This window comes from Carettochelys insculpta, chromosome 4, assembly GCF_033958435.1.
Source record: "Carettochelys insculpta isolate YL-2023 chromosome 4, ASM3395843v1, whole genome shotgun sequence".
In the NCBI taxonomy this organism is placed as follows: domain Eukaryota; kingdom Metazoa; phylum Chordata; order Testudines; family Carettochelyidae; genus Carettochelys; species Carettochelys insculpta.
In genome coordinates this window covers 117783748-117807733 of record NC_134140.1, presented here as the reverse complement: position 1 = coordinate 117807733, position 23986 = coordinate 117783748, and the positions used below count along the sequence as shown (strand labels likewise).

At 45.6% G+C, this 23986-nt stretch overlaps 1 protein-coding gene across 5 annotated transcripts in view; it reads left to right on the top strand.

The window, feature by feature from the left end:
* Positions 1 to 23986, top strand: part of SMARCAD1 (SNF2 related chromatin remodeling ATPase with DExD box 1) — a 109535-nt gene that overhangs the window by 30152 nt on the left and 55397 nt on the right. For all 5 annotated transcript variants that reach the window (XM_074993593.1, XM_074993592.1, XM_074993590.1 and 2 more), the window contains 3 exons: positions 8041 to 8206; positions 11595 to 11658; positions 21307 to 21398. In XM_074993593.1, coding sequence (XP_074849694.1) covers positions 8041 to 8206; positions 11595 to 11658; positions 21307 to 21398 — 322 coding nt within the window. The remainder of the gene's footprint in view (positions 1 to 8040; positions 8207 to 11594; positions 11659 to 21306; positions 21399 to 23986) is intronic.

The window sequence follows — 23986 nt, the reverse complement described above, 5'->3', positions numbered from 1 at the left end:
CTTTTTTAACAAAGTCTGTTTTAAGAAGACATCTAGTATGAAAAATTTAGCCATAGTAATTAGTTTGGTGAAGTAGTAAGTCACTGAAAACCAAGTCTCTCAGGCAATCTCAACTGAGATGCCTGAGATATATTGAAAAAAATCCAGTTCATGGGTTGAAAATAAACTTTTGTTTTGTGATTAAGTATGCATTATGTGAGCAATGTACGATTTTATGATATCCTTAATTATTTACTACCTTATTGTCAAGTGCTTTGATGTTTATACGCAATTGAGTAAGCACGTTGGGATTTAGTTAGTATAACTTTTCAGAAGATTTTTCTTTGGAATTAATACAAATATTCTTTTCCTGCGGCTATTGAAGTAAAGAGGATTTTAAATATATTAATAGAACTACCATTTGCACCTTCACTGTATTTACGTGTTATGAGGGATACTCATCTTGCTGCTTAGGGGCATAAACTGATCCCTAACTGAAGCTGGAAAGTTTTTTTTTTTTCCCCCCTTGGTACAGTTTGTGCTGTTGGCCAGGTGTATATATTTTGCGTGTGCTTAGCTTTTTAAAGACTAGTTTCAGGATAGTGTTTGGAAAAAATAAATATTTTCTCAAACTTTTGCAGGGATCTTTTACAAGTCATATTTGATTACACTTAGCATTCTGGTTATTCAGACATTGCGGTGTAATGGGAAATCATATAGCCATGGTCAGAGAAAAACAGCAACATTTTTAGCTTTTACTCTCTTCTGCCCCAACTTCTATGCAGACACTTAATTAATTTCAGTTGACTTGGTGCTATCTTCTTCATAAGCAAGCCTGACTGTTAAAAATGATGAAGTTTAGCACAGCAAAGCAGAAACTGAACATCTATGTAGCTAAATAAGGCAGTGATGTTGAAGACTTGCACTGATGTCCAGCCTGTGCTACAAAATTAAACACAAACTGAAAGGTGGTTCCACTTTGTTGGGTTGCCAGTTGTTCCTAAGATAGATTTATAGATGTGGATGTATCCAAGGCTTTGGTATATTTCAGGAACATTGTTTTAACTATTAGATTCTGTTTACACTACAAGATGGAGCCATGTTTTAATATGTAAGGTATTTCATTTTCTAACATCTTGGATATGGAATGGTTCCTTCCTCAACTAATTTTGTATAGGCCCTGTCCACTCTCTTATCTCTGGGTAATATTTATATTGGACTGTAGAAGTCCTGGGACGCCCAGCCCTTGGCCCAGGGCGGGGCGGCAACCAAAAAAGGGTTATAACACCGGCCCAGCCCCCCAGTCCGGGGCGGGGCGGCAGTTCACAGTTGTAACACAATCCCAGCCCAGCCCTCAGTCCAGGGCAGGGCAGCAGTTCACAGTTGTAATACAATCCCGGCCCAGCTCTCAGTTTGGGGCGGGGCAGCAGCACAAGGGTTTAAGCGCAGGCCCAGCACTCAGTTTGGGGCGGGGCAGCAGCACAAGGGTTTAAGTGCAGGCCCAGCACTGGCTTGCCCCATCAAGGAGGGGGTAGGGGGTCGCAGGCCCTCCCACTCCACTGCGACCCGGCCCGGGGCCCTGGGGGTCGCTCACACACAACATGGCGGTGGGGATCCAGGCTGCAACACACCGCCATGGGTTTGGGAGCGTCGTTCCCCGGGCCACTTCCTACCTCTACCTCCACCGGGGGAAGGTCCCAGTCCATCTGGTCAAGGGGTCCCGCGGGGTCGGCCTCCTGCAGATCGTCCACCTTTGGGGGCTCTGGCCAGTCGGTCATGTCCACGTCATTGGGGTAGTCTGGCGGCGGTAGCACGGTGGGCCCGCGGTGATCCTGGGCCTGGGGGCTACAGGGGTCTGCCGGGGCTCCGGGGCAAGCGACTCCTGGCCCCTCGTGGTCGCTCACCCTTGCCGGTCGGGCAGCGTCCAGGGTTTCCTCCAAGGCGGGGGGTCTCCACCGGCATGAGGGTCCTGGCAGGTCTGGGAAGTGCGGGTAGTCCCCCTGGGGCATCTGGATCCATGGTTGCTCTGGGCCACTGGGGGTTTGCTCCTCCAGCCCAACTGGGCAGCAGCAGGCCCTCTGCCCCTGGCGCCGGGGAGCTCGCGCAGGCCCTTCCTCCCTGCCTGGAGGCCCAGGCTTTAATGGGTCCTGAGCCCTGCTCTTGGCCCTTCTGGCCTTAGGCCCTGCCCTCTGAGGGGTGGGCCAGTGGTGTTCTGGCTGCGGGCCCACCCACCAGGGCCTCTGCGCAGCCTCCTCGGCCTCTGAGTCAGCAGGAGGCCATACCGGCTCACTACACTCCCCACCACCCCCAAGTCCATCTCCTATGCCATGAGGGCGAACTCCTCCATCTCCCCCAGGCAGGAAAGGAAGTCAGCATTTGTATGGTCCTTACCTGCCCGATGACGTACATCAAAGGCGTAAGGCTGCAACGCCAAATACCAACACGTGATTCGGGTGTTGGTGTCCTTCATCCGGGACAGCTACTGTAAAGGAGCATGGTCCGTAACTAGGGTGAAGGGGGCTCCCAAGAGGTAATATCTAAGGGCATCACAGGCCCACTTCACAGCCAGGGCCTCCCCCTTCTATTACCGTGTAGCGTTGTTCTCTTGAGAAAAGCTTCTGGCTTATATAGACTACCGGGTGATCTTCCCCGTTAATCTCCTGGGATAGGACGGCCCCTAGGCCTACCCCCGAGGCATCAGTTTGCAGGATAAACGGACGGGTGAAGTCGGGGCTGTAGAGGACGGGTTCCTGCATTAGGCACTGTTTCAATGTTCGGAACACCTTCTCCGTAGCTGCGGTCCACACCACCCTTTGCGGCTTGGCCTTTGTCAACAGCGGCGTCGGGGGCGGCGATTGAGGCAAACTATGGGATAAAGCGTCGATAGTAACCTGCCAGTCCCAAGAATGGTCGTACCTGCCGTTTGGTATTGGGGGGAGGACAGGCCACCAGGGCTTGCACCTTGTCCACGAGGGGCTTTACCTGGCCCCCTCCTATGGTGTACCCGAGATAGGTCGTGTCTTGCCACCCAATACAGCACTTCTTCGGATTCATCGTCAGGCTGGCTGCCCTCAGGGACCTAAGGACTGCGGCCACCCGGTCCAGGTGTTCCTCCCAATGGCGAGTATATACCACGAAGTCATCGAGGTAGGCCGCGGCGTAGTCCCGGTGGGGCTGAAGTAGACGGTCCATCAGCTGCTGGAAGGTCGCCGGGGCGCCGTGGAAACCAAAGGGCATCTGGGTAAATTGGTACAGGCCTGATGGAGTGGCAAAGGCCATCTTCTCTCGCGAAGAAGGCGCTAAGGGGATCTGCCAGTACCCTTTACTGAGGTCGAGGGTGCTGAAATAGCAGGCTGCCCCCCAGACGTCCCTACAATTCGTCAACCCAGGGCATTGGATACGCGTCAAATTTGGAGATCCCGTTCACCCGCCTAAAGTCGATGCAGAATCTCCGAGTGCCGTCGGGCTTAGGCACGAGTACTACGGGGCTGCGCCACTCACTTTGGGATGGTTCTATCACTCCCAGGGCCAGCATTGCCCGTACCTCCTCTTCCACTACTTCCCGCATCTGGAAGGGTAGTGGGCGCGTGGTGTCGCTCACCACCTTCCCAGGCTCCGTACAGATAACATGGCAGACCAGGGAGGTGTGTCTGGGGAGGGCGGTAAAGTTATCCTGGAACGCTTGGAGGAGGCACTGGGCCTGCTTCTGTTGTTCTTCTGTCAACATTGCCCCAAGGGCCGGTTGTGCCAGTTCCTCCCCGCGAGGCACCTGGAGTCCCAATTTGGGGTCCGGGGGGCAGGGATTTATCATGAAGCCCTCCTGGTCCCGCCATGGTTTTAAGAGGTTGACATGGTACCGCTGCGTTTTCTTTCGGCGGTCTGGTTGGTGAACTTCATAGGTAACAGGCCTCGCGGCTCGAATAATCTCATAAGGTCCCTGCCACCTAGCCAGCAACTTCGATTTGCTGGAGGGTAGCTGGACTAAGACCCGGTCCCCTGGCTCGAACCAGTGGCTCCGCGCCTCCCGCTTGTACGTTCGGGCTTGGGACGCCTGCGCAGCTTTCAGGTTTTCCTCCGCGAGGGCCCCCACCTGTTCAAGGTGCTTCTGGAGCTGGAAGACATACTCTAGTAGCCCCTTTGAGGGGGACGCGGTTTGCTCCCAGACCTCCCACATAAGGTCGAGTACTCGCTGGGGGGCAGCGTCTGTACAGTAACTTGAACGGAGAGAAGCGCGTGGAGGACTGGGGAACCTCCCAGGTGACCAAAAGCAAGGGAGGTAGCAGCTGGTCGCACCGGCGCAGGTCCTCTGGTGGAAATTTGCGCATCATATCCTTCAGAGTACGGTTAAAGTGTTCTACCAGGCCATCTGTCTGGGGGTGGTACACAAAGGTATGTAGTTGTTTAATCCCCAAGAGCGCACAGACCTGCTTCATCAGGCGGAATGTAAAATTGGTTCCCTGATCGGTGAGAAGTTCCCTTGGCAGCCCTACTCGGGTGAAGATCTTTATTAGCTCTCCCGCGATGGTGCGGGTCATAATATTGCGCAGTGGGATGGCTTCTGGGAAACGGGTGGCATAGTCTACGAGGACCAACACGAACTGATACCCCGCCACGGTCTTAGGGAGCGGGCCCACCAGATCCATGGCCACCCGCTCAAACGGGGTCCCCACAACTGGCATTGGGATTAACGGGGCCTTAGGGACCCGCGGGGGAGCAGCAAGTTGGCACACGGGTCAGGAACTGCAATAGTTCTTGACCTCCTGGTGGACCCCTGGCCAAAAGAACCGGGAAAGTATCCGGGCTAATGTCTTTTCTTGGCCCAAGTGACCGGCGGCGGGGATATCATGGGCCAACTTCATTACGGCCCGTCGGTGGCATTTCGGCACCAGTAGCTGCGTTCGTTGCTCCTGGGTCTGGGGGTCCCGGTCCACCCGGTACAGCCGTTCCTGGCGCAGCTCGAAGTGGGGCCACTGTGCCACGAGCTGGGGGTCCGTTGCCACCCCGTCGACTGCCACAACCTGGGCGTAGGCCCGGCTTAGCGTGGGGTCGTCTCTCTGGTCCTGGCAGAAATCTGAGGTTACCCCGTTGTCAGGGCTGGTCCCCTTTGAGCCTTCAGTTAGGGGTCCCAGATCCAGCCCTACCCTCTCCTCGGGCGGATCCTCCGGCGTATTCCCCTCCAGGACAGGGGTTGCTTCTCCCTTAAGTCTGGCGGCCGGGCGGACGATGCCTACGAAGCCCGGCCAGTCCCGCCCTAATACTACTGGGTACGCCAGTTGGGACGCTAAGCCAGCCACCACCTGATGGGTCACCCCCGCAACGGTCAGGGCCACCCGTATTCTGGGGTATGGGCGCGTGTCGCCATGGATGCACTGTAGTTGAATGGTCCCTAGAACAGGGTCAGCCTCCAGGCTGCCCTGTCAGCGGACCAGGGTCTGGCTGCATCCTGAGTCCACTAAGGCGGTCGTGGACTCCATTCCGACGAGGACCGGGACCGTAATCGGGGGCGCCTGCGGGGGCTGGGCCCTCCTTTCGGCTGTCCATACCCGGCCAAAACTACAGAAGTGTTCTGGACAGTCCCTTTGGAGATGTCCCCGTTGCCCACAGATGAAGCAGGGTCCTAGCGCGGGTTGGGTCCCCCCGTGGGTCTGGTGCCCCCCTGGACCTGGTGGCCGCATGTTGGTGGCCCCCTCAGGTCCCACCTGGGGATTACCGGGGACTGGCTTCCGCGGCGGATTCCAATGAAGACCAGGTGATTCCCGTAGCAGGCTGGGCAGTTTGGAGCGGGGCTCCCCTTGCTTCTCGACTCCCCGGTGCGGGGGCTGTGATGACGGGGCCGAGCCTGTGGGTGCCTCTGGCTCCTCCGCGGCGAGGAAGTCCTCCATGAGGTTGATGGCAGCTTGAATGGTGGTTGGTCGGTGGCGCTGCACCCAAGCCCGCCCTCTTGGTGGGAGAATGCAGAGGAACTGCTCCAGAACGACCTGCCCTATGAGCTCTGTGGGGGTCCTCACCTCCGGTTGTAGCCACCACCGGCACGCATCCCTCAACTCCTGTGCCACGCACCGCGGCCGAGCCCCCGGGGCATAGGTCAGGGTCCAGAACCGCCGGTGGAATGTCTCAGGGCTAATGTCCAGGGCATCGAGGACGGCTGCTTTCACCCGGTCATAATCTTGGGCGTCTTCAATAGATAGTGCCCGATAAGCCCTCTGGGCTCCCCCGGTCAAATAAGGGGCCAGCAATGTAGCCCACTGGTTCCGAGGCCACCCAGCCACCACTGCTACTCGTTCAAAGGTGACTAGGAAGGCCTCTGGATCATCCGCTGTACCCATCTTTGTTAACCGTACCGGCAGGACTGATGCAGGGCCCTCCCCTTGGGTTTCCTGCCGTGGTTCGGTCGGCAATGGCACCAGGGCTGCCAGTTGCTGCAAACATTGTCTCTGGTGCTCCTGGTTCTGGGCCATCAGTTCAGTCAGCAGCTGTGTCTGCTGTGCTCCCGGCTGCTGGAGCAGCTGCTGTTGCTGCTGTAGCTGGGCAGTCTGCTTCTTTTGCTGACTTTCTGCTAAGTACGTCAGCAGCTTGTCAATCTCCATCATTGGAGCGGGGATAGCAAGAACAAACAAACAAACAAAAAAAAAAAGTGGATAGTTACCCGCACAGTCTGAGGACTTCTTCTGCTCTGTGGGCCCGCGAGCCCACTCCCTCACCCCTTACGTCAGGGGTGGGGACCGAGTACCCACATTCTTCACCACATGTAGAAGTCCTGGGATGCCCAGCCCTTGGCCCAGGGCGGGGTGGCAACCAAAAAAGGGTTATAACACTGGCCCAGCCCCCCCAGTTCGGGGCGGGGCGGCAGCTCAAGGGTTTGAGCACAGGCCCAGCCCTCAGTTTGGGGCGGGGCAGCAGCACAAGGGTTTAAGCGCAGGCCCAGCACTCAGTTTGGGGCGGGGCAGCAGCACAAGGGTTTGGAGCGCGGGCCCAGCACTGGCTTGCCCCATCAAGGAGGGGGTAGGGGGTCGCAGGCCCTCCCACTCCACTGCGACCCAGCCCGGGGCCCTGGGGGGTCGCTCACACACAACACGGCAGTGGGGATCCAGGCGCAACACACCGCCATGGGTTTGGGAGTGTCGTTCCCCGGGTCACTTCCTACCTCTACCTCCACCGGAGGAAGGTCCCAGTCCATCTGGCCTGGGGGTCCCATGGGGTTGGCCTCCTGCAGATCGTCCACCTTTGGGGGGTCCGGCCAGTTGGTCATGTCCACATCATTGGGGTAGTCTGGCGGCGGTAGCACGGTGGGCCCACGGTGATCCTGGGCCTGGGGGCTACAGGGGTCTGCCGGGGCTCCGGGGCAGGCTGCTCCTGGCCCCTTGTGGTCGCTCACCCTCACCGGTCGGGCAGCGTCCGGGGTTTCCTCCAAGGCGGGGGGTCTCCACCGGCATGAGGGTCCTGGCAGGTCTGGGAAGTGCGGGTAGTCCCCCTGGGGCATCTGGATCCGTGGTTGCTCTGGGCTGCTGGGGGCTTGCTCCTCTGGCCCGGCCGGGTGGCGGCAGGCCCTCTGCCCCTGGCGCTGGGGAGTTCGCGCAGGCCCTTCCTCCCTGCCTGGAGGCCCAGGCTTTAATGGGTCCCGAGCCCTGCCCTTGGCCCTTCTGGCCCTAGGCCCTGCCCTCTGAGGGGCGGGCCAGTGGTGTTCTGGCTCCAGGCCCGCCCACCAGGGCCTCTGCGCAGCCTCCTCGGCCTCTTGAGTCAGCAGGAGGCCATACCGGCTCACTACATGGACCTTTCTGAATTTGAGATGTGATAATACCTTAAACAATTTCCATTTACGAATAAGCTCTGATGGAACTAACAATATTACCTGTTGATGGAAAGGGCTACGTTGTGTGGTTTCAGATCTTCTAAATTGTTTGTAGTCTCTTTCTAAGAATGGTAATGTACTAACAGCTACATTGTATAAAGATTAGCTTGTATAGCCTTACATTTTCAGTACACAGTGAAAAACTGTAGAGGTGGTAAAACAGAATGCCTAAGAACAAGTCAGTTTTAATATTTTTTTGCCTTATATGGTAGCTCTGAACAGTCTGATGAAGATGCTGAAGATGAACCACCTGGATTTACGCATACAGATGATGCAGATGAATCACACGACATGGATGAAGAGGAGGACATTAGAGATGCTAAACTCCAAACACTGAAGGAGCTCTTCCCTCAAAGAAGTGACTGGGAGTTGTTGCAAGTAATAATTTTTGGTTTTGCTACCTATTTCCTAGCCAATGTGTGTTTTGGTGACTTTGTGTAAATGGAGAAAAACTTTTTTTTAGCAAAAGCTTATTTCCATTTGACAAGATACTTTCAGAGTTAATGACCATACTCCTGAAAAGTGCTTAAAAGGTCTATTTAAATACGTTTAAATATATATTAAATGTATTTGTTCAAGTCAGGCTAAGCTTTTTTCTGAACAATTTACATGAACAGCTGTTTAACAGAGAGGAAAGGGATAATCTCTAGAAGGGAAAAGATCTTCAGACCCATTTAGGCAAAGAACAAGACAGCAGCTTAAGTTTTGTGTATGTGTGCATGCCCCCCACCCAATCTAGCTATATAATTTTTTTTTCCTAATGTAGTCAAAAACCTGGGCTTCAGCCCCACAGGCTATTGTAGAAATTTTTTTTTTTTCATAGTCCTAATCTTTAGTTCCCTGCAGTGAAAAACTTAAACTACGACTTTGGGCCTTCATGAAGGTGAATTTCCAGGTAACTTCAGTTCATTCTGACTTTGTGCTAGATTTGTGAGCTTTCTTGTTAGTCTCAGCTGGGCTGCCTGATGCCCTGTTGGCTGCCCTTGTCAAAGTATAGGTGCTTGTTTTTAAGCCCATCTGTACTACAAAGTGACAGCTCTACTCTCTTTCACTGAAACTTATTCTGTTACACTGTCCTCATACTAAGACCTCTGTCTCGCTTGTGCGTCTTCAGTGGAGCTACATATATGTATCTGTCTATGGCACTTTTATATGGTCCCCACTACTATAGTGTCTGATAACTTATTAATCTTTAATGTATTTATTTTCAAAGCACCCCTGTGAGATAGGAAACTTCTATCACCAGTTTACAAGCGAACTAAATGATTTTCTCAGGGTAATATGAGTAGGCCTCGGTGGAGCCAGAGACTCAAAGCTGAGCATTTCTAGTCCCAGGTTAACATGATGATCACTGGCTATCCTTCCTTTCTGAGAACTTAAATCATAACTGAGGGCTTAATTTGAAGATGGCACAGTTCTACCCAGGGATGAGTAGATAGGGAAGAATCTATTTTTCAGGTGTCTGAGTGAGTATTCAGAACTGAATGTCAGAAAGGGGTTGGTGAGTGGGAGGATAAGTTTTTTTTAATGGCCTCTTCATAGTACCGTAGGTGGGGATATGCACCTGGTGCAGTAGCGGCAGTTCCTGTTGGAGTATGCACGTGTTCCATCCCATAGCTCTGAATGTTTGAGGCAGTGCTATGAAGGGAGAGCTGTGCTTCATTCTCCTTAGTTCTTTCCAAGTGTGCTAGTGTATGAACCTGGAACTTTTGTCTGGTCTTAATCAAACTTAACTCTAAAACAAAAATTAACTAATGCCTGTATATTGGTTGCATTTTATATTTTTATTCTCATGTTAGCCTTGTCAGTTGTCACCCAGACTGTATCTCCTTTCACCATAGTCTCTGTGGGTCCTTCCTGAAACCTCTCTTGTTGCTCAGTGCCTAGAATCTTTGCATGTTGTATCAAGGCATGTGGCTGCTCAAATTGGCCCTGTTTCTTGAGAGTGGCACTGTGCTTAGCCATAGGTGTATATTCTTGGTATATGTGACTTTGCAGAGTGTCATTGTGAAGGATGCTAATTAATAGTAAGAAATAATCTTACTTGTATACTGAGAAAGTTTGAGCTGAAAAATGGTGCCATACAGAGCGCTGGTTGTAATGTCAGTTTTTGGGGAAGAATTGCATTTTGGTGCTGAAAGGGTCAGAGAAATGACTAAATATTACACTTTATTCCTCAGTAGATCTGCTCCTTGTTTTGTGGTCAAACAGATCTGCTGACTTGAGTGACAAATTTATTTTAACTTTTAACTGGAACTCCTATTTAGTTGAATTGACTGCATTATGGAGGAGGAGAGAGTAAGCAGTCTTTTGTTTGGGCTCCGCAGCAACACAATTTGCTAAAGTCTGATGCTCTGATGGGTAATTTTTGCTCGTTTGCACCTGTGGAACATTCTTGCAGGCAGACAATGGGATTGTAAATAGTCTGTTTGTCACGTTCTTTTTATATGACTGTTCCTGTATAGCCTGTCCTACCAAGCACTCTGAAAATGAACAGTTACAGGGTGAGTGGTACTTGCTTAGGGGAACTAGCTTCAATCTCAGGCATTATGTAATGATTAAAATTGAGACTGAAAGCTGGACTTCTGCACTGTATTTCTGTATTGTTTTGTTTTTTGACCTTTTGGTAAATTATTTCACATGCACAATGAGAGCAACTCTTTAAAGGTGGTGAAGTTCATAAGTTTGTAAAAGTACTTAGAGCCTCATATGCCAGATACTACGTAAGGAGAGGGAAATGCAGCAGGGCTGACCGTTACTGTGGGCCCCTGGGGCAAGGTGTTGAGGGAACTGGCTTTGCGTCCCTGGAAGGGCAGGTCCTGAGTTAAAGGGTGGACCTAGGAGACGCTACCCATCAGTGCCATCTGAACTGTGGTACTGCCTGACTCCCAACCTTCAGAGTTGTATGGATTGCCTGGTGCAGTATTCCAACAGTGATTGAAAGGGGGCTGGGGCTCTGGATTCTGCTATTGCCTCAGTAACAGTGGTGGGGGTCCACAACTCTGAGCTCTGAAGAATTTCTGGGACCTGGGGCAGCTGCCTTCCTCCCCAACCTGCTTCCTCTCATGTTTTCTTCCCCCAACCCTCCCTCCCCCAGTCAGCAGGCCTGAGGCGGTTGGTCTAGTCCTAGGATTGAGAATAAGGTTACATAAATAAATTCCAAGAAGTCCTTTGGCACCTTATAGACTAACAGATATTTTGGAGCATAACCTTTAGAGAGCAAAGACCCATTTCATATGTGTTAGTCTATAAGGTGCCACAGGACTTCTTGTGGTTTTTGAAGATACAGATTAACTCGGCTATCCTTCTGATACTTATAAATTCCAAGAGCAGCACAATACCTTATTTATGTGCACAATTCAGGGGGTCAACAGAGATGAAACACATAGCACAAATAAAACTGCTAAATAGAGAATATTTATATGTACAAGATGGAATTTTCAGTTTTCAGTGCTGTAATTTTAACTAAGGTAATCTTTTGACGAAATTAAGTGAACCTTGATGATTTGTTCAGAATGTTCAAGAAGTACAATAAGTGTAAATTTTATTCCTGACGAGCAGTATTTCAGTTCATATTTTTGCTTCACTTCCATGCAATAACTAGCACCTCAAACTGACTTGGTTAATGACTGCATTATTACCTTTGTTAAATTTTACCATAAAGTTTGTAAAACAATGAAGTAATAGTTTCAGCCATTAGTTAGAAGCTTTTTTTGGTTGAATTTGATTAAATTTTTCTCACTGATAACTTAATTTTTCTCGTTAGTTGATAGAATCAACGAACACAATGGATGAAGCCATAGCTGCTGGTCTGAAGTGTAACGATGAAGGTATGCCGTAATCTTTACCTTTGGAATATTATACCGGTTGTGCATTATTCAGTAATTTTTACACTACAGCAGACTTGAAGGGAAGGTATTGAAACTGAAGTGCAATAAGACATGCATGCAGAAAGAAAAAAAAGTCCACACCATTTAGATTTTCCCCTCAGTTACACTTTTTCTGATTCTTATCGTGTTTGAACAATAAAAAATAAGTTGAGTGTTTTCTGTAGCTCCAGATTGCTTTAGTTTAGGACCCAAAATTATATACTTCATTGCTAGCTTCTCTGTAGAACAGGAATTGCAGATTTAGTAATTATGGGGAAGAGATCTTGTTGGTTTTCTTTTTTTTTTTTTTTGTAAAATAAAACTTCATATGCAAGGGATCTGTAGTGGAGTGCCACATCTTTTTACTTATAGGTCATGTTCAGATCCATCCAAAGTCATTTATTGATAGTCATTTTTCCTGTGTTAGTGGGCTATGTGTCACTGGCCACTAAAATTCAGTTGGCTGAATTTTAATTCAGAATAAACAAATGCCTGCATATTGTCTGGTACCTCTTACAGTATTATAGTCATGTTTTTTGTGAATTATGCCCTATAGTTTTCCTCAAAGGGCATGTTGAGTGTTAGCTCAGCAGCTTTTGCCAATAAGGGGTGCAGGGAAGCGGCATAAATATCTTTAGATTTGGATAAACTTTTATTGGCATACCATAAAGAAGTTATTTCCTTCAGGGCCTTCTCAGTAGTAAACTAATCTTGTAAGGTTGAATTTGCTTGTGATGAATGTTTGAAATATTGAGTTAGAATAGGTGGGCTGTTAGCCATCTTGCATATTTCCATGTATTTGTGGAAGCTCAAACAAACTCTCTCTCTAGGCCTTAGAGATTTTTTTAATGTAGTCTTATGGGGTTATGAGACTGCTAGTAATGTTATGGTAAATCCTGATGTGTGGAACATTACAGCACAGCAAATGTGTTTTTACTTTCTGACGTTCTTGGTGTCCTCCCTATAAGTCCAGAGTCAAACCTTTTCTCACAAGATTGAATTATATTCATTTTATTGGTGATTGGGTATTGCTCATGCGCCAAAAAAAGAAAAAGACCTGTTAAGGTCAAATATTACACATGGTAACAGATTTTGGTTATACAGTTTCCATCTAGTTGAGGGAACTAGATACAATATCTTTAACTTCTCATTCTCATGCCTACAGTTCATTAGCTTAATAATATCATGTTAATTATCTAGAGATTGCTTTCAATGATCCAGATGTCTTTCATGCAGATGTTTTTGTGACAACAGCAGAGCATGTTGTCCCTATGCCTCAGGAGAAGCTAGTTTTTCATTTCTCCAATGCACTGTGATTGCTTACGTTAGGAAATTATTTATGTACAGTGATCCTCTGTGCATCTGGAGACTTTTTGATCTCTTGATGGTATAGCTATGAAACATGTGGGATGTTAATGGTTAACTGGTTAACTAGTAAGCCTCATCCTAGACAGGGCACTGGACAAGCCGTGGTGGGAGAGACTGGGCTGGGGCATCCCTGCCCACAGTGCATGGGAGACTGGGGCTGTTCTGGCCACACTGGAGTGCCCCCACCCATGGCACCATCATGGGTAGGGAATCTTCAGCTAGGATGGAGCAGCTCAGGTCCCCAGTGTGATGTGGGCAGGGATGCTCCACTCTGGTTTCCAGCGTGCTGGTGGGGTAGGGGATGGCTGGGGAAGCTGCTCCAGCCCCTCCCTTTCTTTAGTTAAATAACTGGTTAAACCTACCTTTTAACCAGTTAACTAATTAACTAGTTAACCAGTTAACTAATTAACTGGGATTTTACATCCCTAGACAGATGCTTCGTTAAATGGTTTTAATCGTTTGTGTTGCATGTGTTTGAACAGTGAGTTTATACTTGCTGATCTCAAAAAGCATTTGAAATTAACATTGTATGATGAAGATGAAAATTGTGATGCTGTTAGGTGAGAGAGAAAACTTGATCTATAGGAGATACATGCATAGACCCATTTCAAGATATAAGTGAAGTTCCACCTGGAAGAAAACTAATCCTGAATCCAGTGGGTTTTATCATTATTACCATATTTATTGTAAGTTCAAATACTTTCACAAAAGTCAGTATCTCATTTTTAAATGTTTGTACCAAAATATTTGCTCATGCAATGTTTAGTTTCTAGTTTATCGGTTTTGCCTTTTAGGCATTCTTTTTGTGAACTAAAATGCTATTTGTTGTCCTTGTCTACGATTCCACAGAAACAGATGTTGAAGAAAGTAAAATTTTGACAAAAATGACATCTGTTGCTACCATTTAAAAGATTTAGGCAGGAGTAAGCATGCTTGAATGCAGTAGCATAAATCATCTGACTTTGTGCCTGTTTTTAGAAGAGGAGGCATCACCGAACACCTGCTTTCCTGCCTCAACACATAATGTTTTTTCTCTTTGTGAAAATTGACTGCTGATTGGATGAGACAAAGAATAGGCAAAATTCTAATTTTATCTTTTTTCTGGAACATGGCTTAGTCAAAGTGTCTGACGGGTAATTACCTGACTTTGTCAGACTCTCTGGCTAATGACAGAATTCACATTTATAGCCAGAAATTGAGTCATAGCCAGTTTTTTTTCTTTTCATTTAAACAACTACTAAGTGTAAGTCATAAGGACAGCTTTTATTTATCAACATTAAAATCAAATATGAAACTATTAAAAAATAAAGTTCGACATTTTTATGTAAAAAGTATGCTTTTATTATTTGAATGCTCTGCTCAACTCCAAAAGACAGAGTGGAAACACACTTTGAAATGTAAATCAGTGATTTACAGAATTAATTTAACTTTTCTTTTAGTATGCTGCTAAATTCGAGGTGGCCAACCAGTTAGGGACTAAGAACCCCATATAGATTGCAAAGAGCAACATGGACAGAGTGCAAAACACCATGTATTATATATTTATCTTTATCTATCCAGATGTAACATATCTAGATAGGTAAAAATAAATACATAACCCAATACTCTTCCCCTTCCCCAGAGCCAGGCACCCTTAACCCCTCCTCTCTAAAACCCAGTCTCCCTCCTCTCATCCAGAGACAGCTACCCCCAGCTTCCCTGTTCTAACTCAGTGCTCTCCCCAAGAGCCAGGCACCCTGCCTCATCTCCTGCTCAAACTCTGACAGCAACTCATTGGAGCTGCTGTCGCTGCCATGCACTTCTCCCACCAAGTGCTGAGGTGCTTGCACACAGCGGTGAATAGCTCTTCCAGTGCATGGCTTTGAGCAGGAGCTGCATTTAATCGCTCAAAGAGCCACATGCGGCTCAAGAGCTACGGGTTGGCCATCCCTGTACTAAATGCTAAGAATATTTGATGTTTATTGACTGAACTCCGTGGGTTTTTTTAGTGCTTGTGTACATATGTGTATCACTGCAGGTTTGTATTTGACCAGGGCAGTTGTGCTGCCCTGATGGGCACTAGTGATGTGTGCCCTAATATACCCCTATGCATGCAGCAAAGGGTGTGGAGCGCTGAGCTGCCCTGACCCACTTTCAATTCCTCTTACCCATCCTCCCCTTCCCCACTGTGAATACGTTGTAAGTGTTTAACACTAAATTCATGTGTATGTAGCTCTTAGTTAGATGTAGTATAAATCAGCATTTCCCGATTTTATTTGGCCGTGGAACCCCTTTAAACTTGAAAGAATTTTGCAGAACCCCATTCCCAGGCTTTACCCTGGTCGGTCCCCAAACCTGCTCCCCATCTCCAGGCTTTACCTGCCTTAGCCCTCATCTCCTAAATCTGCCCTTTATCCTGCAAACCCACTCTTCCATCCCTGGGATTAACCCCTCTTTGCCCCAGACTGGCCCCCAGGACTAACCCATCTGTGGCACTAGCTGGGGAGCTTATGCTGGGCGGCCACATGCACCTAACAAGAAGACGACTGGTGTGGAGATATTCTGCCGGTGAGGGTGCAACTGGTCATGTAGCAGGTTGAGTGAGGGGCTCTCTGCAGCTCCGTGCTCCACCACTGCTGAAATAATAGAACTAAATTCAGTTGTTTTAATGGTAGGATCCCTCCCGTCACCCTGCTGGACATTAAACCAATTAAATTTGGTTCTACTGTTTCAGCGGCAGCAGGGCAGGGAGCCACAGAGGAATTTTCTTGTGGAAACTTTATTTTCACTTTGCAGAACCCCGGGGTTCTGTGGAATGCCATTTAGGAAACACTGGTATAAATAATATTAGTTTTTCTTTGTCTCTTTTTGTTTGCTCTTCATCTAAAGCCTTGAGGTATTGATTCAGCGCAGAATTCCTGGGCTTCAAACATTGCCCTCCCTGTGAGCCTGTTTTGTCCACAAGTGATAGTTGCACTAAATGCCCCATTTGGCTTTGGCCGGGGGGGCCTGTCAATGAGAATTTCAACATCTGCACATGTTTAAAGAGTAGCATTCAGGCATCCAGTGGGTTGGCTGTGAAGGGACACCTCACACAAAAATCTGTGTGCCTGGCCTCTTGCATACACCATGCCAGAATGGACAGAGTTGAATGCATGCGTTTTAAAAGCAATTCTCTAGTTCCGTTTTATAAGTTCACTTTAGGGGAATACAGGCAGACAAGTCTTCTTCAGAAAAGACATGTATCCTTTAACAGCAGCTATCATATAGCGTCCCTAAAATTTGTAATTCTTCATAACTCAAGGCTACATTGTGACCAAAGCAGGGCCCCTCAGATGTTGAGTCCTTTGGTAGTGAAGTTATTGAAATTTGGTTTGTTACTACCTGGCACCACAAATTTCACTATGGTGTATTGGTACTGTTGACTCCGGAGCCCCTTCATCAGTTCTGTTGAGACTGTGCATGCTGTACTGATTTCTTTCCTAATAACTTTTTGCTCAGTCACCTATATGGACAGCAGTGTCGACTTCAGTGTTCTTAGTACCAACTCCCGCTCATTAGGTACCAGCCAAGGATGTCCTGTGTCTCCTACTGTTAAGATTAAAATGTTGATGCGGGCCCCAGTATTATCTTCAGTGCTGGCCTTGACACAGTCACTGATCTTTGGTTCCACTGCAGACTTCAGTGCCAACCTCAGAACTTTCCAGATTTTGGGCAAGTATTAGGCAAGCCAGATGGCTCCTTACACTAACTGGTACAGCACCACTTATGCATCTGGAATATTTGTTCTACTTGATGGGTCTTAATCCAGTTTGGAGACATCTGCTGTGAGACTGTGAACATCCATTATTTCAGGAAGTCATTCTATCACTCCCTTACCTGTAATGTGACTAAGTCACTACCCAAGAACCAGAGGAAGCAATTACAGAAGGCAAAACATCAAATCCTGATAATGCTGTAGTATCTGCATCATTTTCCCCTTGTTCTAAATGTTCAAAAAGTTTTCTCAGAAGCTTGTGTACGGTGGGTTTTGCTCTGGGTATTAAAACTGAAGGGGTTCAGGAAATTTTCATAAACGTAGAATCATGGAATGTGCTAGGACTGGAAGGGACCTTGAGAGGTCATCAAGTCCAGCCCCTTGCCCTCATGGCAGGACTAAGTATTGTCTAGACCATCCCTGATAGACATTTATCTAACCTGTTCGTAAATATCTCCGGAGGTGGAGATTCCACAACCTCCCTAGGCGATTGATTCCGGTGTTTACAGCAGAACTCAAGGTATCAGCGTCAATGAAGAGTGTCTCTAACTATTAATTATACTTTAAAAGACACTGCCAAATTTCTCAGGCAGCCCCCAGGCACTTGGACTCCTGCTGTAAAGAGAGCAGACCAGTGTTATTATGTTCCTGCCAAGGGATTTGAACACTTTTCTTTCAGTCTGTAATAGGCTGGCTGGCTGTCACCATAGCCAGTGAAGGATTGTGCCAAGGCCACTTAAAGTCCATCCCCAAGAATAAGAAACCTTAAAGATTTAGACTTAGGAAAGTAAACTCAACATCTAACCTTCAAGTGCACATTACAAACTACCAATCAATATCTAAATATGACTTTATTAATATGGACTCTTTGGCAAGAATTGTTGACTAACTCCTTGATGCTGAGAGGGATAATTCCATAATTAGAAGGCTATTTTGGTTCACAGGCATCTCTGTAGGTGGCATGAGACATGACAGATATACTGTCAGAATTTATGGCAACAGCAAATCCTTAGGGCTCCAGGCATCATGGATTATAAGTGACTATTGACAATCTACTTTTTAAAAGGGTGCATCATCTTCATTTAAATAAAACTGATGTACTATTGCACTCTTAAGGACAAGCCTTTATTCACCTGGAGTCTATAATCCAGCTCCAAAGAGGCGGTAGCAAAGGCCCAAGCAATATAAACAAATCTTTTATCTACCTAGATATGTTAACACATATAAGGTATGATACAAATTACAAAGCAGAGGGCCATCTGCTCCTGCTTGTATAACAATGCCATGCCAGTAACTGCCTACATTGAAACTGCTTACTTGACTGCTTGATTTAGACTATCAGTAGTCAGTCATTATCCTTCCAGCTCCTCTCCTCCATTCAGGGTCATGCTGTTTCCTCTGCCTTGAACACCATACCTGACAATCTTTGAGTTCTAGGTATCTTGGCATAGGGCTACACAATTCTGTCTCTGCTCAGCCTCCTTCTCTGTCCTTTTCAGGGGCCTCTCTCATGAGTCTTCACTGCTCTAGTGATGCAATCTCTTGTATGTCTTGGACCTAAAGGAAGTGCCTCTTCAACACGAGGGAAGGGAATTGGTTGATGAGACAACTTGTTTTACACACCCTTACACACCCTCACCTCTCTGTCACGTGAAGGAATTGCATCTTTTGACTGTTGCAAAGGGTAAAGAGATATATCTTTGGTCATCAGGTCAAGAAGCAGATGTGAGCAAAAGAGGGAAATTTGTTTGTGGCTTGCTAGCAGGCCATATAGTGAACTTGCTGGTAGGAATATGTCTGGAAACTTCCACTCACTGAGGCTGTCTCTACATGTGCTGCTTCTTCCAGAAGTGGAACAGTAATGAGCTTTCTGGAAGATGCTAATGAGGCATGGATGCAAATTTTCCATGCCTCATTAGCATATCGGCACGTGGTTTAGCATCTGAAGAACCTCTTCGGGACTCCAAAGTAGATGTGCAGACCTGCGGCCTGTGGTAATCTTCCAGAAGGAAACTCTCCTTTCGACAGTCTCTTCTACCGTTTGTGAAATATTCTGTTCATTTTATGTACAAAATAGCTGTTGAGTAATATCATGTAATTCCCAGAGGGAAGAAGGGGCTTCCAGAAGATCCTTGCAGGCTGCGTGTCTGCATGTGTACTTTGGAGTCCAGAAGAGCTTCTTCCAGACTCTGAACCATGTGCTGATATGCTAATGAGGTGTGGAAAATTTGCATCCATGTCTCATTAGCATCTTCCGGATAGCTTACCACCATGCCACTACCGGAAGAAGCGGCACATGTGGACACAGCCTGAGTGGTTAACTCAGGTGAGACTGTGTTTCAGGCATGTACATTTTTGACTCCCTTTCCCATAAATGGAGCAGGAAGAAAAAAGGATTTTATTCCATGCAAAATCTGCGCAAGAGTTTTAACCTACTGCTTGAATGTAAGGGAAAGGAAGAAAATACCAGCTACTGAAGGCTTGTTGATTTTGTTATGTTGATCATGATCTGATTCGAAGAAATGAAAAATGACTTAAAAGAAAAGTGTCACTAGAGGACAAGAGATAATACATTGATTTTTGTTTTTAAATCCTCCATACTAAGATATTGCTGTTCAAGTTTTATACCCTTGTATGAAACCGTAAATTATATCTTTTACCAGAATGCATAATATGGAGAAGGTCAAGATTGCAAGGTCATTCTGTATTGTAAGTACAAGAAATATTTAAGGCAGGTGTGTAAATAAACTGTTCAGATCAGGGGTTCTTGAGTTTGTTCTTGGTATGGGCTACACAAAAAGAGATTGTTAGGGGACACCATCTGTTCCTGGTTGTAGTCACACATCTCTAACAGCAGAAACTCCTTAGTTGGGAAACTAATATAAGGACTGTTTTTGTAGCTTTATTTAATGAAAGTGCAGTTGGTAAAAACAAAACCAGCATCACATGACCAGGCTCTTCTCCATAGTCTACCAATTAGCTCTCTGAGGATCACCCATAGGCCACAGCTTGGAAAACTCCAGTTCAGACTGACTTGTTTATAACTGACTGTCCTTACTTTATCTCTGACTATTTAATATGTATAATTTGGTCTTCTATGACCTTTTCAATGTATTTTATAAATAGTGTTTGACGTAGGATTTCTGAATGTACATTAGAACCAAAAAGCTAACTTTCTGAACTTTAGCAACTGCAAAAATATAAATATTTCATACTAAGTACAAGGTTCTTTCCAACATAAAAAGCAACAGCAAATTCCCAGAAATTATTAACAATGAAAAGGACTTAAATCTGAAAACTGTTTCTGGAGAGAGAGGAAAAATTTAAATTTTGTATATACTTTCATAGGACATGTATAAAATATGCCTGAGGGGATACAAAATGTGTTTTAATTGCACTATGTAAGTAATAGACTAGATGAGCAAACAAAAAAAAAAAAGAAAAAACCCCTTTGTGAAATATTCTGTTAATTTTATATACAAAACAGCTGTTGAGTGACATGTAGTTTATGTGTTCATGGAACATTGTCAACTTAGTATTTTGAACATGCTATTTTTGTAACACCAAAGTCTAGAGATGAGGAAAAATATTTTTCTGTACCATCTTGCTTGTTCTGCTTATTTTACAGCACTTTGTCAGTTTCGCTGTTTCTCATATATACTCTGTTGCACCCTGATTCTGCAGAGACTTGCATGCATGCAATAAAACTTGAGCATTACAAAACTTATTACAGTAAAACTTGAGCATTATGAATATCTCTTTAGAAAACATTTAGGAGTAAATTAGAGCTAAATAACAGCACAGAATACTGAGCGTCAGAGCTGATGGATCTAAACAAACTTTAAGACTATGAGAAAGTTGACCAGACCCATGGTAAGGGACATCTGGTTAACTAAAATCATACCAGATCAGAGAGTGCTGGATTATTGAGGTTCAACCTGCATTATACTAATTTGATATTAAATGTTAAAACATTCCTCTTTACAAAACCTAAATTTGGACTCCTAAACAAGGTGTGTCATTTTTAGGCTTCTTGACTACCGCAAAAAAGATGGATTGTGAACATCATCATGTATTTAGCCACTTGCGTATTCACTTTAATCAATCTTTTACAATGGTAAAACAGTTTGCATTTTATTAAACTTTGTGCAATATTTGATTCCTCCCTCATAATGTTAACAGAGATGAGAAAAGTGTACTTATAAGGAAATAGATTTTTAAATTTTTCACCATATTAGATGTTAGGATTCTGCTTCGGCTCCCAGATGCTTAAAATTCTATTTGTAAAAAATCTCATTAATTCATCGTTGCCTAAAATAATTAGTCCCCATACGGTTTTGTATGTATTTTAAACAAATTCTCCCATTTGTTAAATATGCTATTTCTCAAAAGTTTACATAATTGATATTTTTTGTAATGTTGATTTGAATGATTATGCTGTTTCAGGGTAAATTTCTAATTGGTGTAATTTTCAATGCTGCTTGTTTTTTTTGTTGTTTTAAAAGCTGCATCCCGAAAAAGGAAATTAAGCCAATCACCCACAAACAATTCTGAAGACAGTGGTGACCAAATTTCAAAAAAGCAAAAAATAGACTCTGTAAGTGTTATCTTTTTTGTCTTACAACCGCAAAATGATTGATTGCTGATGGCTTTGGGAACATCAGGAGCCTCCTGAATTAGTGCTTTATTTCAGGAAATTGCATCTCTCATTGTTGGAGTAAATAGCCCTGCTTCCCCCACTCTTTCAAGACTCCTGACTTAATTTTTTCATTATTTCTTGATACTATAAAAAAAAATTATATGCTTCAGTATTCAATATGTATTGAATTATATCCAAATGCCCTACTGCGTTATTATCATGGGAGAAAGAGAGCAGTAATTAAGGATGTGATCCTAACAGCACAATCAGTTCCCAAGAGTCAGTGGCACCTCTGAGGTGTGTGGAGTCTATCCTCATCAGATCCTAAGTTAAACATCAAGAAATTACTTGTTTTTCCTGTATAATTTCTCCAAGGAAGGACAGTGAAATGGTAATTTAATTGTGTTTGGGGGAAGCATTTAGAAGAAACTTGAACCAGTAAGCCAAACTTTAGGTAATTTTGATGATTTTAGCTTAGTAAAGAGGAGCTGTATGTGGAAGGTGACCCGCTGTGATGTATTTGATGTGTGGTTATACAATCCCATCATCAGACCAATCCGTGGAAAAGCATTAGGCATCATGGCAGGAAGATGACATTAGAGCCTTATGTAGTAAGAGTGGAAATTCTTTTGCAAAGGTAGATTTGGGTGGAGAATGGCAAATAAATTTTGTTACAGTACATTCTGCTGAATAGCAGTCTTGATTCTTAGCAATTTTTGGTCAATAACAACATATTGCCGGCAAATCCCAAACTGTCAACGTCAGTTTTAATGGGATTCAGGTAATAGCAAGAGTCATGTTGCTTACTAACAATTCTTTAAAGGAGAGGGTCTGCTTGCAATCAGATCCTGGCTTTGAGCATGCGTAGTAGCACTCTTAAGTATGTGTTATGGCTTCCAAATATTATGGATCTATTTCTTACCAATAATTTTGAGTTCTGTAAATAGCTGAGAAGTTTGTTGTATCAGGGTTGATTGTTTGTTCCGTTCATTCTGAAGAACACCCATAACATTTTGCAGCAGTATGGGATAGCGCGCACACAAGCTGTAAGCATCAAGGCAATGGTAAGATAGAGATGTTGGTGAAAACCCTGGGCTCTGGTTTCAGCCTAAGCTTGGCCTAGCTGCTTGACTGAGTTGATACTGAAATAGAAAGTGAATTATCTGTCATCAGAGCCAGGGGAAGAGATTAGCCTTTTGGGTACCTGGTTCTCACATTGCCCAGCAAAATGTCATTCAGCAAGAAACAAGGTGCTCATGGCTAATGAATGATGAGTTGAATGTCTTATCTAGCAATCTTTAGGAGTCCAGCCATATGACATTTTCAGTCCTGATAAGACTGACGTCTTCTGCCAAGAGGACTTGGGATGAAAGAGGACTTGGCATGTTGGAAGAAGGGCTTGCAGGAAGGAAAAAAAAAAGCTATGGAATTCATCGTGGCACTTCATTGTGTAAACATGAGTGGAACACAGAAATGGTCTCTTGTGGTGATCATAAAGCGCAAATACTCTCCTTTCCTTGAGGACCACTCAGGGGCAGCTACAGGAGTTCAGCCAATGCCTGGATGATGTGTGTTGTTTGAAAAGTTGCTAAAGAATTGCAATAAGGAGTTGTGACTATAGGACAGCCATGTGTGCCTCTAGATTAATAATTGCTCAGCTCATTCAATTAACGTAGAATTATCACACAGTGTTATAATTTTTACCTCTGAACACAGGCTCTGTCATGTGAATGATGGAGGTGGGTGTCATTAAAAACTTCAAATGTCACTACCATGTTCATCTTAATGGACATATCGGGCCTCTTTCTGCTGACTCACATCTACAAGCAATTGGATGTTGTCAAAACAATAACTGATTGCTGCACTTCATTGTGCTAAGGGGTCATGGGCAACTGTTATTCCCAGGACTGTTGAAAACTGCTTCAAAAAGGGAGGTTTTGTATCAAGAAGGCTGTGGCTGCATTAGTCCCCGCCTTTCAAAAGGGGGATGCTAATGAGCCACTTGGGCAGATGCTAATATGGCACTTCCATAAATATGCAGTGCCTCGTTAGCATAATGGCAACTGCGCACATTTCAAAAGTACTATTTTCAAAATGCACGCTGCTCATGTAGACAGGGGCCTTTTGAAAGGACCCCTGGACTTCGAAAGCCCCTTCTTCCCAAAACCAAATAAGAACGGACTTTTGAAATCTGGGGGGTCCTTCTGAAAGGACCCTGTTTACACGTGCAGCATGTGTTTTGAAAACTGCACTTTCGAAACATGCGCTGCTGCCATTATGCTAATGAGGCACTGCATATTCACGACAGTGCCTCATTAGCATCTGCCGAAGTGGCTTATTAGCATCCCCCTTTCGAAAGGCGGGAACTAGTTTATCCACGGCCAAACAGAAGATGCTGGGTTGGTGGATGTTGATGTGCTAGCTGATGTTTAAGTTCCCAGTAGTCTTAAGAGCAAAGAAATTTGAGGCCATTATTGAGTTTCACAGTCATTTGGAGACAGAAATTGAATTCACTGATGGTGAACTTGTAGAGACTGCATTGGTTG